The 16,784-nt window shown below is 38.9% G+C and overlaps 1 protein-coding gene across 1 annotated transcript; it reads right to left on the bottom strand.

The window, feature by feature from the left end:
• Window positions 1-1,455: 1,455 nt before the first annotated feature.
• LOC124218514 (uncharacterized) lies at window positions 1,456-16,372 on the bottom strand. Its single transcript, XM_046625034.1, has 22 exons — window positions 16,135-16,372; window positions 15,588-15,671; window positions 14,783-15,020; window positions 14,038-14,209; window positions 13,534-13,701; window positions 12,884-13,314; window positions 12,594-12,768; window positions 12,263-12,521; window positions 11,886-12,055; window positions 11,311-11,711; window positions 10,569-11,145; window positions 10,312-10,511; window positions 9,935-10,010; window positions 9,184-9,380; window positions 8,837-9,099; window positions 8,196-8,481; window positions 7,973-8,105; window positions 7,178-7,371; window positions 6,109-6,597; window positions 5,066-5,204; window positions 4,105-4,533; window positions 1,456-2,004 (listed from the first exon to the last, which is right to left on the bottom strand). Exons 1-22 carry the CDS (start codon window positions 16,370-16,372, stop codon window positions 1,456-1,458), a joined length of 5,868 nt encoding a protein of 1,955 aa, XP_046480990.1.
• Window positions 16,373-16,784: the final 412 nt, after the last annotated feature.

Below are 16,784 nucleotides of genomic sequence, written 5' to 3'. Positions count from 1 at the left end.
TCAAAATTTTAATCTTTTCAGTGCAGTGAATAAAAATTATTTCAATAGCCAATGGCAAAAAATTGATCAGCTGAAACAGACAGAGATGCGTACGCTGATGAAAAACGTGTCAAACCCAACGTAATATTCGCTAAAATAAATAGTCTTTAGCTTGATTATTTTTACTGGGAACCAAAGATATTTTTCTTTTTCAATCGACATTAATTTCCTGCTGATGATTAACGAAGTAAATATTCCATTCGATCGAACACTCTCTTTTTCTCAGTGTACATAGTTGTGGAAAGATCGATCTCATGCTCTGAAATGGAAGTAAAAAGGACCAATGCGACGTACGAAAAGTACTTATCAAATCATTCCAAAGAAAAATTGACCGAGTAGCCGAAGACTTAGCGCATAGAGAGTTCTTCACTTTTCTGGAAAGCGTTTGCGAAACCGATGACGCGAAAAAAGCGCGCCTGATTAATCTAGCGTAAAATGTCACAACACTGGCAATTTTTCCAAAATTCTGAGGAAACACAATCCGCATCTGCCATCTGTCCTCGTTTAGCGTGTCACGTAAGACGATAGATGATCCAGAGATGGGTTTTGCTAATTCTTACGATTACAGACGTGAATTGAATGAAATAACGATTGACAACTATTCAATATTTAAATTGAATATTTGCAAAATACAAGTGAAGCCTCGAGTTCATGACGGTTCATTGATGGGTCGAATTTTAGACAATGCTTAATGTTGCAAAATAACGAATTTCACTTGAAAATGTACATTGTCCGGTTATAGGTGTGGTTATAGGAACAAGATGTGAAGAAGAAGATAAATAATGTTGAAAACAAATAACAAATGAAATTTAAAGAAACTATCTATTCTTTACCAAACGAACTGTCTAAAATTGCAGCGTATAACGAAACACACGATTCGTAAAGGAATTTCTTTTTCTTCTGCTGAACTTTTTGCGCCATTTCAAATCTTGTAATAGGATTTCTCATTGGTTTTTTCGACTGAAATGATTTTCTTTTGCATTCTACAAACTAAACGCACACTTATCTCAGATTTATATATTATGCTCAAAATTTTTCTTAGATAGGGCAAAGACAGCGCAGATTTCGCAAATCAAACGATATTATCTACAGTGTACTCGTAAAAAACGATGGTCCAAGATTTTTCGATAAGGACCTAAATTCTTTTAATAAAATCAATCGGTTATTATTCACTACAAACAGACGATAATATCGGCAGTGTTTTCATCCTCAGGGGTTGCATCCCTTACTTTCTGTAGGTGAGCTTTCGGGTGGTTTTGACCGCTTAAACACTAAATTGGCGCGTATTAAACACGAGTCTGATATTTATTGACGTACAAAAACTTATTACAGTACGTCAGAAATCCTTGAGGTATAACCTCGAGTGAGAACTTTTCTTATCAGAGTAAGAATTCGTGATGACAACTACGAAGTGCTTCAAACGAAAACCTCGAGTCCAGAGGATTGGATAAGACGTGTGGCTTCTCTGTACAATTTGACAGCAGTGACGGGAAAATACTTCAAAAGGTAAATCCAGTCGGGCCGATTCAGGTAAACGATGTGCGTCGTCGTTTGAGCGGTGTAAGTCGCGTTGTGAGGCATTTTTTCGTAAAGACCTTGAAGAATTCCAAAGGAATCGCCGGCTCTAAGGGTCTTTGTCAACCGGGTGTCTTCCTCGTCGACGAGTGATTCCTGGACAGTGACGTTGACGGTTCCCTTGTGAACGAAATAAATCGTCTCGTCGACTTCGCCGACGTGCACGATAGTATCGCCCGGAAAAAAGAGGCTGTCCTTGAAGTGGAAGGTCAGCTGTTTTATGAAGTCCTCGTGTAACTCGCCGAAAACGCTGCTTCGCCGAAGATGGCGTCCGTACATTTGGTACGAAACCGCGTATTGAAGATAAACCGGCAACTCGCTCATCAAAACCGGCGTTTGCTGACCGCTCCGCATGTCCCAGAGCTTTGATCCGTAGTTCCAAGCGCTCAGCTAAAGGATTAAACATTTTTGTAAAGCGATACGTTTTTGAAAACCGCTCGTTGAGGTGGTTGACTGACCAAACAGCGGTGCTCACTTGTTGGCGACGCATACCAATACATAGACAGAAATCAACGACTAAAATTAGTCCTTTATGACCTATAATTTCGTAATTGGCCGTTGCCACAGATCATTATTGCCACGTGTGATTATTAAGTTATAATCCGATGTTTAACGCGATCTCAACCTGAGAATGTGTGAAAAATTAAGAAGCGTACACAATGGCACTACAGTTTGGATGAGCATTACTTGAAACCATACGTAATAACAGAAAGGTATGTAAAGGCGAGGGGGTGGACGACCGCTATAGATCAGCTAGGGATTTGTAAAGGGACAGAATGTATTGAATCGAAATACGCTAATCTCACGCACACTACAACGAGTGGTCAACATGACAATACGGTCCAAAGTTCACAAAATCCCCGCGAGAGCAAGCGAGAAGAGAATATGGAGAAGAAGCCAAAACCAGATCAGTATTAGTCGAAACTCGGAAGGAATAACACGTGAGTCTCGTTGAAAGTAGCTAGTTATGTGTGCGAGAGTGATACGGTGAACTGTGTGAACATGGGGCTATCAACTCGACGAATCGAGGCTCATAATGATCTATTTGATTATTAAATGGCATTGGGATCGTGTTTCGATTATACTTGTGATCGAGTAATTAGATGCGAGAGCAGAACTGGGTAGAGCCGGTTGGGGACTCTCGCGCTGGCCTTCCCGGGGCCTCATGGGTGAGGTTTTGACCCGGGGTGGTTGACGCGTTGGGAAACCAACATGGTTATTACAGTCAACGGATCACGAACACTTGAAAATAAGTAACAAGTTCACACAAAATTGGTGTAGCCGCGTGGGGTGGCCTTGTCGGGGTAGCTGAGCTACCCTGGGGTGGTTTCCGTGTCGGGTAGCCGGCAACGGCTTGCAGCCCCCGGTTAAAACAGTACAGGTACTGACCGATGATTTCGGGTGAGATGGTACCTGTACACGTCGTCCTGGGGCCTACTCCGGTTCTGCTCGCGACGAGACCCGTGGTGAACGGATAACTGTTAAAAAGTCTCCCAAGTTGACACAAGCGTTGAATAATTACTGATTGAATAAATATAAAGCCTGTCCAATAAACCGTGAGGTACAGTTTCATATCTGAGGGCCATGTTATTGATCCTTACATCGACCCCGAACCCACTATTATTGTTTGGAGTCTCTCGAGAAGGGTGACGGTGAGACCCATAGCTAGTACAAAAGGAAATTTGGGTACTTGTAGTACCTGGCTGTGAGGTTTGTCACTAACATCTTCATCTAATGAATTATTATACTCGTCGGCTAAGAAGACCTCTTTAAAAATAGAGAAATACAAATTATTGGATTTATAAAGAAAAACAAAAAAAATTAGTAAAAATCTAGCAGATTCCTTCGATTTTCGACCAACCAACCTCTTTTAAGTTGCTTAACTTGGCTTAAACTCTCAGATTTTGTTAATCGTAAAGAATTTCTTCGCCACCTTATTATAAATTGTGATATTAGCTTCCAAAGAAAATCCAGTTTAAGATCTTTTTTTTTTTCTCGCTATTGCCCGTGAGGAATTGATTTTTATATATCGGAGAAGCCTTATTAGAAATCGAAGAGATGGTCAAACCGGAATTTTCTCAGATACATTGATACACGCTCTAACGTCTCAAAACATGTGATCAGTGAAAAGGCGAGAACAAAATGCAAAATCGTCTACCTAATTATATATAGTCATCAGAACGAAAAAGTGATTCAATATTCACGAAAATCACTATATTGAAGATAGTATCGTTAACGTCACGAAATATGGAAAGAAAAATCATTATATTGCAACTTTAGTATGATTTTGAAATACTCGGCTTTCCAAAATTTGATGATTTTTCTTTTCCTACAGTTCTTTGAATCCCAGGTTGCAGTACCAAAGTTGCGAAATATTGGGTTTTCTCAATATGCAACGTTATTTCAACATTGCGAATTTCGAAACTCTAATTCCGAAAAAATTTAATATTCCAAATGGTGGGTCCGATGTTTTTGGAATGATCCTCTTACCTTGAGGGCGTAAGTCAGATCCATGCAGTTCATGCGATCCCGGAAGAAGTTTATCCGGCGCTCGTACTCGTTCATGATGAACTGATTGATGCCAACTATGGCGCAAATTTCGCCGAGCAAAACGGCGTAGGCGACATAAAATATGAGGAATAAAACGATGAAGTAGCAAGCCTCGAGCGAGTTTTTGGCGATGATTCGCGAGGATATGACCGCGAAGGTTGCGGAAACCGCGTAAAAATTATTGACGTAAATTTCGAGCCCTTCGAGGGCCGTCATATCGTCGAATGCCGCTTTCTGTGCGATTATCAGAAAGCAAGTCGCCGCGTGAAGAAGACTGCCAAGCAAAACCATCAAGTAGCAAATACGCATTCCGGATATGTTCACGTTCAGCCGGTTACAGACGGTCCGGAAATAATTCGACACCAGTATCTGAAAAGTTTATTAAAAGAAATTATCAAGGAAGGAAAAAGTGCGCTGCAAAAAAACAAATTTCACTAGTTACAGTCGCAAAAAAATTTTAGGCGACTCGATTTCATTGCGACAACGGTTCCAATATCAGTGAAATTATAATGAGAAAAACAAAATGGTACAAATAACTATTCAGAGTTGGTAAGTTGGAAAAAGTTAAAATCGGGCCATTCTTGGATCATAAAAAAACTTGACCTAGATTACGAAAAATCAAGCTGCCTTGGTTACTTTAATATATGTTGGTCACTACGATGTTTTCTTGTTAATGCAACATTAAGCCTGTTTCTTTGGTTTACAACATTTTTCCATTTCAACGTCTCGACATCAATTCAATATTGCAATAAAATCGAATCATCGCAACATGTTACAGGAAAACATAGAACAAATAATGGTAAAAAATGGTAATTTTTAAGGACCGTGAAGCAGCCGCAACAGGAAATATTTTTCGCTGTATTCGGAAGACTTGCGAGGCTCATAAAACTAAAAAACTAACCAGTCTTAGCACCCGGTTCATCCTGTACCAAGGCAACGCGTGCCATCTTGCATGAATGTCCGCGACAAAGATGCACGCAATTTCGAAGGGGATTAACGTTAATATGTGAAGATAGAGTCCAATTTTCGAACGGTGAAACCTGAAAAATGGTGTCAATAATAACAGTGAATAATATTTTACATGGAAAAACTAGTAAGTTTCTGAATTATTTGTAAAAACATCGATGTCAATCGTTTTTACGACACTTCAAAACCATCCGGGACATTATCGATGTGATTATTTCAATAATTTACACAAATAACAACGTTTGCAAATTCCGATTTATTAAGTCTTTTGATAATTCGTACGTTTTTTCAGCTGACAAAATGATCGATCTATTTTTTTGCAAGTAAAACTTATTAATTTTCAGTAACGCTTTTTAAATTTTGATAATTCAGGCTTGAATTGTAGATTTAATGGGAGGTTTTGAAAAATGCATACGGTAAATTGACAGATTATGGACCCAAAACAGAAAAAGATCTTTCAAATATAACATTCATTTTCTGAATGTTATTTCAGTTGGTAATTCTAATTTTGAAGTCAAGGTTATCAAAATTAGACATTTAAGACTGAAAAATCTAAAAATCAAACGTCTCATACGTATCATTCAGAATTTTTCAATTTCAAAGTTATTTCAATAGTGCTTAATAACCGAGAAAAGCACAGGAAATTCAATTTATAAAATTCATGTATTGATTTGTAGAAAAAATTTTTTTTGCGATAATTCTCCGTGTCAGGCCAGTAAGTCATGCCAGATTTTGTGGTTACAGTTACAAAACTCATTTTCATTTGACAAAACAAAAAAAAACTATATTTTTCGGTAGTAATGAAAATATAAGAATATTTAAGGACTGTACAATAACCACAACTTGAAAATTATCTCGGTGCAATGTCGATTAAACTTGGCAGATCAAAGAGCATTGGTTAAAATTAGCGCCAAGAGAGGTCTGAAAGGGCTTATAAAGTTTTTTAGACCCCATGTAGTCAAGAACCGATCTTCTCACCTTCGAGCAATTTCAGCTTTATCAACTACGAAATCACCGAGGTCGTCTTCGAAGGCGGTGAAGAAGACCAGCACGATTTTCACAAGGAAAATGAGATCGGTGACATAGAGGATGATCAGCGAGTATCTACTTTTGAAGTGGTTGATAGCTATGTGGTAAAGACAGACGCTGAAGGCGAAGTGGCAGCTGAAGAGTACCGCAAAAATCTCCCAGGCTCGTACAAGTTTTGAGTTAGGCAGTAGGATGAACACTGAGGATTTTGTCCGAAACTGGTCTCCAGTGTCTTTCGTTGTTTCCGCCTCGCATTCTGTCCCCAGAAAGTCAGTGTTTAACGCCACAGCGCTTAAAAATCTCTTCTTCATTCCCGGATGGCTCATCATAAGGTCGAAGAAATCGGTCGAATCGATCACTATCGCTTCGACGTGAGTTCGGGTCACGATGCTGCAAGTTTGTCGCATCGTTGAAGAGCCAGTAAAGTTTCCAAAAATGCTGTAAAAGGACTCGTCAAACAATTGTTTTGTATCTTCCCGTACGTCCTAGCAAGAAAAGTATCCGAGTTGTACGTCACCGATTCTCTTCAATCTGAGATACCTTGTTCTATACCAAAAAACATTCGGCATGTACTTTTTTCAAGCACCAATTTGGTCGCTCAAAGGATAAAAACCATCCCTAAAAATCAATTGCCCAGAATTTCTCGATAATAAGAACATTTTTTGCTTGTTTCAATGAACTAGACGTTATTCGCTATTAACAGGCGATAACATGGCGGTGTTTTTACATATAGGTAAACCTTGGGAGTTGATTTTACTTCATGAACGGCCGAATTCGTAGGTAAAAATAGGATTGAAGGTGATGTCGAATACTAAAAGATAACAAAACTGGAGAAAAATCGATGTCTTGACCCTGGACTGTTTACAGATAATTGATGGACCCACCCGGAAGTCACATCACCGATGTTTGATCGGGCTTTTGTCAAGATGACAAACGTTTCAAACAAATCATAGAACGTTCTATGATTGTCTGAGGGTTAGATTATAACTTTTTCCTCTGAGAAGTCTTCATGGCTTACCTTCCACAGCCAAGAACTGCGATAAGAGTTCCGTCTGGACCAAAAGCTTCGGCCAATCCCCGATGAATGAAGTAGACTGAACGGTGAACTAGATTTACTGTCATGATCTCCGACCTTTTGGAATAAAACTTGACTTCCATGTTGCGAAAGAGGGATCGGAAGAAGGATTCATTTTTCTGCGAGAATCCGGGACTCTGGAGAAATGAAATGACTCTGTAAGTAATTTCGTGACAAATCCTTTCAATGTTTGTGGAAAATTGGTCTTAGCATCAAAACTTTTTCACAAGTAAATTGAACTTAGATTCGTTCATCTGAATTTCATTATATAAATTAATTATGAACGTTGACAGGCTGAAAAAGAATTTTCTTAATATACCAAACAGATCTGGTACACCAAAAAATCATTCGACCTGATATTATAAACTTAGAAAAAATGACTTATCCAAAACCACTGACATCTAGTTGGCAAATTATTTATTATTTGCAAAACTAGCAGCCATTTAAACTCGAAACGAAAAATTAAATATGAAATCAACATTAGACACAAAAATTCTTGAACTCATGACACTTGACAATTTAAACAACTATCTAGCGCAAGCTTTTCGGTTAGATAAAGACTTCATTTATTTAATTTGTCAACTACATCGATATGTTGTAGTTTCCAAATGCAAAGACCTTATCTCTAATCACTTGTGTTAGCATGTTCAGTTTTACGTCACAAAAGTGATTGAATTTCAGGAGAAAAATTGGATTGAATTAGATTAAAAAATGATCAAAATTCGGCAGAATACTTACTTTCATCAGTGACGGCCCATAGACACACCATAGAACGTCGTCCTTCAATGCAGGAGGAAAGAGCTGCATTTGTTTGATGATCGAAGTTCCTCGCCTGAGGATCCAGAAGTTCTCAAAGTAGTTTACGACTTCACTGCAAATCAGGAAATAAGGATACAAGTCACAAGCTACGATATTTGCCAATTTAGTTGACAGGAATCGCACATTGACGATATAAACACACTGTCGAAGTTCCGTGGAAACTTTGTTTTCCTTCAGATATGACATCAGGATCATCATTTGCTGCTGGTAAGCGGTGAGCTTTGCGTCTTTCTGCGATATCGTTGATATTGTGTGCGTCACGACGATCATCAGAAGCAGAAAACTCATTGAAGTCATTACGAGAATGTAGACCACCGAGCTGTACCTCATAGGTTTCAAATTCACGTCTCCGATTCTCGTCAAAGTTGCACATACGTAAAGTAACGAATAAATGTACATCTTCAAGGGTGTTATCGGATCTCGTTCTTCTGAAATGTTCAACCAAAGAACAAAAATGAAAGAGGTAAATTGAAGGGCCCAGGATAATAAGCTCATCAGTCCATTTTCAATCGAAAACGAGTTAGCGATACCATCGTTGTGGCATTAGAGACTACTGTCAGAAAATACCACTGTCAAATAAGAAAACCAGCATCAGTTTAAGAAAAACCTGCCAGAAGAATTGGTTTCGAATGTACTCGTAGGAGAAAATAAATCTTAATTTGCACTTTATTTGAAGTCAGTCCGAGTGGACTAAAGTGGTTTTTACTCAGGACCCTTCAATTTTTTATGTCTCCGAATTTCTCCCAGTTCGTTTTCAAATTTCAAAGTTCAAATTTCACCCACCGTGTTTCATCTGAACGTTTTCGAGACTGCAAGATATCCCAGGAGCAAAGTCTTCGTTCTTTTTAACGTCACTTCCCAAGTCGCATAACTCGTGGAGAAGAGCGCAGGCAAAAACGTGTCCGATCAGGATGATCAGCGGGAGAAATATCACGCAGCTCATATACTTGAGGGTGTATGGCCAGGAGTAGTAGTGCATCAGATCGGCGATCATTCGGTGCGTCATCAGGATTCTGTTGAGTCTGTAGAACCAGAGCGTCTTGGCGCTGAAATGGGAACATGTGGAAGTGTCAGAAGTCACTGATGAACACCCATTTTGATGGTCGACGCTTTTGTTTGCTGATACTCACTTTCGGGAGGCTGGTGAGAGGAAGAAGTATTCGAAAGGAAACACTGCGATCAGGTCAACGATCATTCCGCTGTTGACGTAGTTTTTAGCGGTTGATAATGGATGCGTTACCAGGATTCTGTGATTGTTATAAAACTGGACGTGGAGTTGCACGTAAAAGTCAATCACCATCATCAAATTCAAAGTTGATATCGCTGTCTGTAATTATGTGAGTGGGATTTTGTCAAAATATGGACCTCGTGCACGTGATTGATGAAATGCCATTGTCACTTTTGAATGGTGAAAGAGAGACCTCAGAGTTTGTAATAACGCTTGAAACTGATGACCAAGTATTTCTGTTTTTTTTACACCCTCGAACACATATCTTTGGTTCATTTTTAATGAATTTCATTTGCAATTTAACTCTCCACACATTCCCTGAGACGGATCTGGTCTTGAGCAATTGCGCCGATAGCAATGGTGGTCGTAAGTTATCATTTACATACTTAAGATTTGGTAAAAAATGGATTAATGCTATCACAAATGTATTTAAAACTACTCATATAACATTAATTTACGCAGAAAATAAGATATAACTGATCAAAATGAGCTTAATGATATGCGTTTCATGATGAAACAATGTAATACTCAAATGTTCGTTTACTTCAAATTCATGGTTTCCAATTTTTTTTTTCACCTTGTAAGAAGCAACCGTTTTCATCCAGTTAAATTGACAAGCTATATTTTTCATTTTTACAACAACGTTTTATTACGTTCTCGATCAGACCATAATAGGTCAACTGAATCCTAACTACGATCCAATCGTGTAATAATAAGAACCAAATGTACCTACGATTCGAAAAAAATCAGGCATAAGTTGAGAGAAGATAGCATCTCCTGAATAAAGTGTGATAAGTAGATAAGCGCAGGTGAACCGAACACCTTCCCAGATTTTAATGAATCTTCCGTCGGGATTGATAGTGGACTTGAATAAGAATAACCTAGAGAAATAACAGTTTAGTCACTGAACTTGCAGCATTTCTAATTTTTCGAATGTTTATATATCGGAATCTCTAAAGCCTTATATAGAAAATTTATTATCAGCTTGGGCTTGTTCGGTCTCACATCTTCACTGCGCAATACGACTTACATCATCAATGTGTGCCTCCAAGATTGCTCCCCAGAGACATTGCCAATCGCATGATCTGACGAAGTATCCTTTTCCAAACTTTGAATTTTCGGGCTTTTCTGTCGTCGTGTGAGGTCCTCGATTTCTCGCCACTTTTTCTCAATCTCCGCCATCTCGTTTGGCATCATACGATTGGACTGAATGCTGACGAGCTTCGTAAACTGTGCCAACGAAACAGGAATCAAAAGACTATCGTAAGAAATATCCGATCCTCATACCTCCGCTGAGTTCCTAAACTTAGCCAACACCCGAGTGAGGCAACTTTTCTCTAACAGGAATTTGGACAGCACTTGCATCAAGTCCTGGAGTCGAATCTGGACGACGGAAGCGTGAGTTACGGTCGTCACAGTGTGAACCTTGTTCATGCTGCAGCACATCTCAAGAACGTAGAGTTCCGTTCCCTTCGTCAAATCGATCGGCGTCCAGTCAACATTCCTCCATATTTGACAGTGTCCCTTTTCTATTATGTACATCTCCTGGCACTCGCTGCCTCTGTAGCCCAACACCTCGTGCGGCGGAAGAAGCATCAGTCGACAGACAGAGCATATTTCGTTTATACACTCTTCGCTCATGCCACCAAAGAACTCAACCTTTCTTATCAGCGATGCGAAACGCTGAATGTCCAGCTCCTGTCTCAGTTCCGCGGTCATCGTGTCGAAGATCTGCCGCTCAAAGGTCAAAACGTGGGCCTTGTTGGCGAACCACTCCATCTCGAGGTAGCAGAACACTCGGTTCTGAATCGACTTGGTGACCATATTTATATCCATCATCAATGCGATGTTTGCGGTATTAAACCTGTTGCGATCCATAATCCCTTCATATTGTTATATTTTCAAAATATCTCTATTTTAAAACGTGGAGGGTCAGAACTAACTTCAAGCGTGAGTGGGATTGAATTCCACAACTTCTGACTTATATTAAAAAATTATCTGATACAGGTGCGAATGAAGTGAAATAAACCTGAGCCAAGTCTTGGTGAATCCGTCGAGTATTTGGCAAGCGGTGGCAGATGAAATGATGTAGACGAACACAGCGGCTCCAATAACGATGAGTGAAATGCTGACAAGGTACTCGGTCACTAATACAGGGACTATGAGGTCTATACCCACGCCAATGAGAATCTGAGAAGCATAAAAGAGGCTGGAAGCCAGGAACCTTCCAGTCATATCCTCGTTGGAAGTTGCTAAGAATATCTGCAGCCATCCCGACGAATCGCACTGGGAATATGGGCAGGTTGCAAGCAATATGTAAGCTCCGGACAAGTAAATCAGTGTCATCATGTAGAACGCGTACTTTATCATGAGGATCTTTTTCGAGGATAGGATCATCTCGTTTTCGAGAAACGAAAAGAGCTCGCTGAACTGAAATATGGGAAGGTCAATTATTTTCACACAGGCAAACAGTTTCCGAACATGTCACTGATTCATTTCAATGATACTTTTCATACCTATTGTTTCTGCGAATAGTGAATACTACGTCATGAAATATACAATATTTGATGATTTGATATGTATAGTCAACCGATGGATACTGACCTTGTAAATCTTCACTAATCGATTCAGCTTGCAGTAGGCAAGAACCTGCGCATCTCTGGATCCGAACATTTCTAATATCCAATCGGCAGGGAAGGCAGCCATGAAGTCAGCCCAGTAACTCATGTAATGCATCCTCCTGGAGATAATGTCAAGAATGTCCGTGTACACCACTGTTCCAAAAATGAGCAAGATGAATGGAAAAAGTTAAATAAGGTAAATCGAGCTGTTTCTGAACAAGATTGATTAAATGCAACTAACAGACTGTACCTATATATTCTCATATCTCTTGTTGTAGAAACGAAAGATAGGAGAAATATTTCTAAAAAGTTTACTACCGATGCGACTGTATGGTTACTAACATGTATGTTGCGACTTACTGTCGTTCTCGTGAATCACGGTTGACGAAATGATGAGAAAATCAAAAAGATAGACCAGAGAAAGTACGTGGAGACCGAAGATGAGATCAATAACCTGGAAACTCGGTAGGGTGACATGGAGAGGAATAATTGCAGTCAGAACGAGACAACAGGCCATTACGAAAGCTCTCCAGTATTTGAGAATCATCGTATCAGGGCAGAATATCCATGGTAATTTACCATTGTTGAGACAAACCTGTTCCGTCATGGTGGCGATGTCCTGAAAACCAGGATTTCATCACAGCTTCTTTGAATAAATTATTTACACCTGTGAAAAAAATTCAATACACACGTCCGATATGACGAGCATATCCAAAAATGCGAATGTATATCTGAAATCTGTGGATGTAAAAACTGTGTCCGTCTGCACGCCTCTCTTTTCTCTTCGAGTTATACGATTTGTCCGATTTTGCAACACTGTCAGGGTCTGCTTGAGCCAAGCTATGTCAGTGCAGGCGGGCACGTTTCTGAAAAGAGGTAATCCTAGGGAAAATTTTCTGGCATTTCAACCGAGAAAAATCGTGGAAGGATGTCGCTTGGAACACTGTTTCATTTCCTTCCATTTGTAATGAAATTGCTTACACAATGTGGGACTTGTTCTTCTGAAGAGCAGCGCCGATGGCTACCATCCTGACTGCTTTCCAGTACCTGAGTCTGACCCTGGACTGAATGACCCTGTGAATTCCATGGTACCTGGATGACATCAATTCGACGAATTTGTGCCGATGCAGCACGTTCAGTTCCACCTCCGTGCAGGCGATCACGTTGCAGAGCGACCTGTGGCTAAGGATCAAGGTGCTTTCGCCGAGAACTGTTCCCCCGGAAAAACTCAGGATCGGTGACTGGTCGTCCTCCTCCGACAGAAGTTGGATGACACCTTTTACGACGTAGATCAATTTCGTCTTCCACTCGTACTTGCGGAATATCACTTCGCCAGGACGGTAATATTCATGCTCGAAAAGTATTGCCAAATTCCGAAGGAATGGGATCGGTTGATCGCGGAACAGGTGCGACTGCAAATCATTTCTACCGTGTGAGTATAATTTGTACTCATCTTGTCTGACAATATTATACCGTCTAAACTGACAAGATAGTTTTGATTTCAGGGGTCAGACACGTGTTTCTTTGATAATAATGAATCTGGATCATAACAGAATTGTCAGCTTGAAATAGGTTTAATCAGTACCCTTTTAATTTATTGTCTCCTTTCCACCTTGTTAAAATTCACTCACATGCTTGTAAGCATCCCAGGCCAATTCCAAAGCGCATTCCTTCAGGAATATCGTTGGATAAAGAGTGAATTTCATTATATTGAACTCGGAGTTACCTTGCTTCTTCCAAAAATAAGTAAAGTACTTTTCCACCTTGTATCGCATATCTTTCGGGGCTGTTATCTCATCCTGTTCAAATCGCGACACAGAAATCAGACTATACTAAATTAGGAGTGAGAAAGGACCTCATCCATTAAAACCAGAATCATAAAATGGTTTCAGGTGATATTTTTTTAGACCTAGATCACATTTTTAATGCATGTTAAAACCAAAATCATCGTAACCGAGAGATTGCCTAAATTAATTGACTGTTCGGTCCGATGAACACTTGACTAAAAAACAAAACAAAAAAAAAAAATGGAAGTTGGTGAAATTTCGATAAGAGATCTCTTTAATTTCATAATTTTTCTACAGCTTCAAGGGTATCGTATACTTTCTTTCATAACTTGTAATATTGTGACTCACCATGTATGAAGTGATCAGATGCATCTCACGATGAAAAAGTGAGCGATTGTAATCCCTTTGCACGAGTATATCCGTCATGTGAGCGATTTCAAAGGCCTGAACCATCCACAGAGCAGCAAGTACGATCACGATAAAAACGAAACTGTAGTTTGCTGGATAGACTTCGGGAAAACTGAAATAATTTGTACACTGAGCTTTTTATGTCATTTCACTTCGGGTTTCATTTAATTTTACATCACAAACGACTTTTCTTCTAAAGATCTTTGTTCATATTCTTCGGGAGAAATCGGATAAGCTGCAAGGTATCGGAAAGTTGAAAAGGAAACTTACAGAATTTTTCATCATGGACTCTTTTCAACTTTAACATTGAAGAATTTTGAAAAATCTATCAAGAACCTCAGCGCAATCCAATAACGAAAGTACAAAATCCCAGTTTCGTAATTGAAAGCAAAATGCTAATAATTCAAAAACGTCGAATCATGTTTGGGACACGTTTTATGTTTTGAGCGCGAATTGAAAAAAAAAAATTTAAATACTTTTGCTGTTGAGAAGATCTTTGTAGAGTCTTTGGAAACAGTTCAAGCGTTTTTGAGCGGACATGCAAACTCGTATACATTGTTTCTACAGTTTCTCGATTTAAAAACACGATCGAATCTACCAATAATTACATTTAAAAAAAGAAATTGAAACAGAGTCGAATAACTGCACGATCAGTGATTAATTTCTTTATTTGTTCGACACTCACCCATGGCCAGATACTTGTGTCATTATAACGTAGTAGCAGATGACACACCATTCAAACTCGCTCTTGGGATTTGTAGATCGTTCCTCGATTATCGCTAACCATTTTAAATCAAGCTTAACCATGTCAACGGTGCGAATCATCACCGCGATTGCGACACCCGTCATTGAAAAAAGCAGGACAAGCAGTTCTATAATCCTTATGGAAACTGTTCTCTGACCCACGCTGCGTCGAATTACACCTACGAGTGTTAGGTTGAAGAAGTGATTTTTACACCAAAAATACGACATAACCGAACAATTATTTACGCATTTCTAAGAAAAATCACCAATTCGAGCTTTCTGATTTTTTTTTCAACTACACTGAACCTTAATAAAAGAGAACATTCTTGTATTTTTGAAACTCGAGTCATGGGAAGATTATAAAATAGTGAATTTATCTGCAAACCTGTTACTAAAAACAAATTTAAAGAACTGCAGTTCACGATATATTATGGAACCATTTAAAAAACTGAAACAGTACAAGACGAGTATGAAAAGTGTTTCGACTTGTGACTAGCATTATGCAGTTTTGTCAAACTTCGATAGTTATTTTTTCCACAAGTTTGTATCAAGTTCAAGTTTCGTACGGAAAAAGTTGAAGAGCCGATGTATTCTGAGGAGACGATTGATGCTCAGAAGGTAGTAGACTTCAAGATCCCATTTGTTTATTACCAAACGGTAAAACCAACTGAGCGGGAAAAGTGATATGATGTCCGCGATGAGGAGAAACACCGGCCTAGTTGGGTGACCGTAAATTAAAGACAAACTTGTCCATTTCTTGTACATTGTTGCAGCCAGTACATCAAAGACGTACACGATATCCATCGCCATTTTTTCACTTGCCAAATCGTCTACAGGAAAAGCGTATTGGAATTTTTCATTGTTTGTTGCGTATGAACAATAATAATGAAAGACGTTACTTTAAAGTCCGTCACTATAAGATCTAAAATCGAAAAACGAAAACAACAAAAAACACGGGGAAACTTATCAGGCTTATCAGGCAATTGAACTCTATTGATAGGCGAAAATTGTTTTCGATAAAAGTAAGAATCAAATAAGTACGGTCAGAAACAAGAAACAATAAAAAAAAAAAATCATTGATCATTATAAGAGAAAATTTGAAATGAAAATATACAAAACAGAGTGATTACTTGTAGACTGATTATTTATTATAACCACTTAATTGCGTATCGCGGAACGGTAAACTTTTCACAGGTTCATACTATACTTAAAAAAAAAAAATCACCTCAGACTTCTGATACGATATAAAATTTGTATGATTTTAAAGAAATCGAGTATGCATGTACAAATTACTGGTCTGTGGTGGAAATGACGTTCGTCCTCTGAAAGATACGTCGTACAGGACCAATTGGAACTCAATGAAGACCATCAATGCGATTAAATTATTCCAAGCGCTTTTCGTGTGTATTAAAATCAGCTGTTTCCACATCGAATAGTCAGTCTCGTCGTTGACGTACGAATTACCCGCTTCTTTGGCATTTCCCGACTCCAGCGCGCCTCCTTCCTGCTGTTTCTGTTCTAGCATCGGCATAATTCACATTCAACTCTAACGCAATATTTCACGATTTTAATGACTTTTTTATGACCGATGAAAAAATGTCTGCCACCGTTTAAAAAATGAATTTCGTGCTGATTTGTTTGTTTTTTCAACGCATCGGTAACGGTCAGTCGATGAAAACAAGTGAAATTGAATGGAAGCGTAGGAATTTTCTTTTTTTTACCATTCATTGGTATACCGGGTATTTTCGTGGACAAGCAGTATCACCGAAATCAGTTTCGGAATATCACAACTCTTGGCTGAAACATTCGTTACCAAATGAACATAATGAGGTTCAACACTCGTTGTTAGTAGAATGTTTATTCTACACCCTTGTAACTACATTTCTAATGCCTCCATTACTTACACGCTTTGTAATATCTGTAGATTTTCAAAAATAAATATT

The sequence above is a fragment of the Neodiprion pinetum genome, chromosome 5 (genome assembly GCF_021155775.2).
Source record: "Neodiprion pinetum isolate iyNeoPine1 chromosome 5, iyNeoPine1.2, whole genome shotgun sequence".
Taxonomy (NCBI): Eukaryota; Metazoa; Arthropoda; class Insecta; order Hymenoptera; family Diprionidae; genus Neodiprion; species Neodiprion pinetum.
This window is presented reverse-complemented; position numbering and strand designations above follow the sequence as displayed.

What these genes read in the sequence shown, in the direction of transcription:
- LOC124218514 (XM_046625034.1), bottom strand. Translation starts at nt 16,372, where the DNA reads ATGCCGATGCTAGAACAGAAACAGCAGGAAGGAGGCGCGCTGGAGTCG. An exon ending in GTCATTTCCACCACAGACCA is followed by an intron (nt 15,672 to 16,134) that starts GTAATTTGTACA and finishes CTTTTCCTGTAG; the next exon opens with ACGATTTGGCAAGTGAAAAA. An exon ending in ATGGGCCGTCACTGATGAAA is followed by an intron (nt 7,372 to 7,972) that starts GTAAGTATTCTG and finishes TCATTTCTCCAG; the next exon opens with AGTCCCGGATTCTCGCAGAA.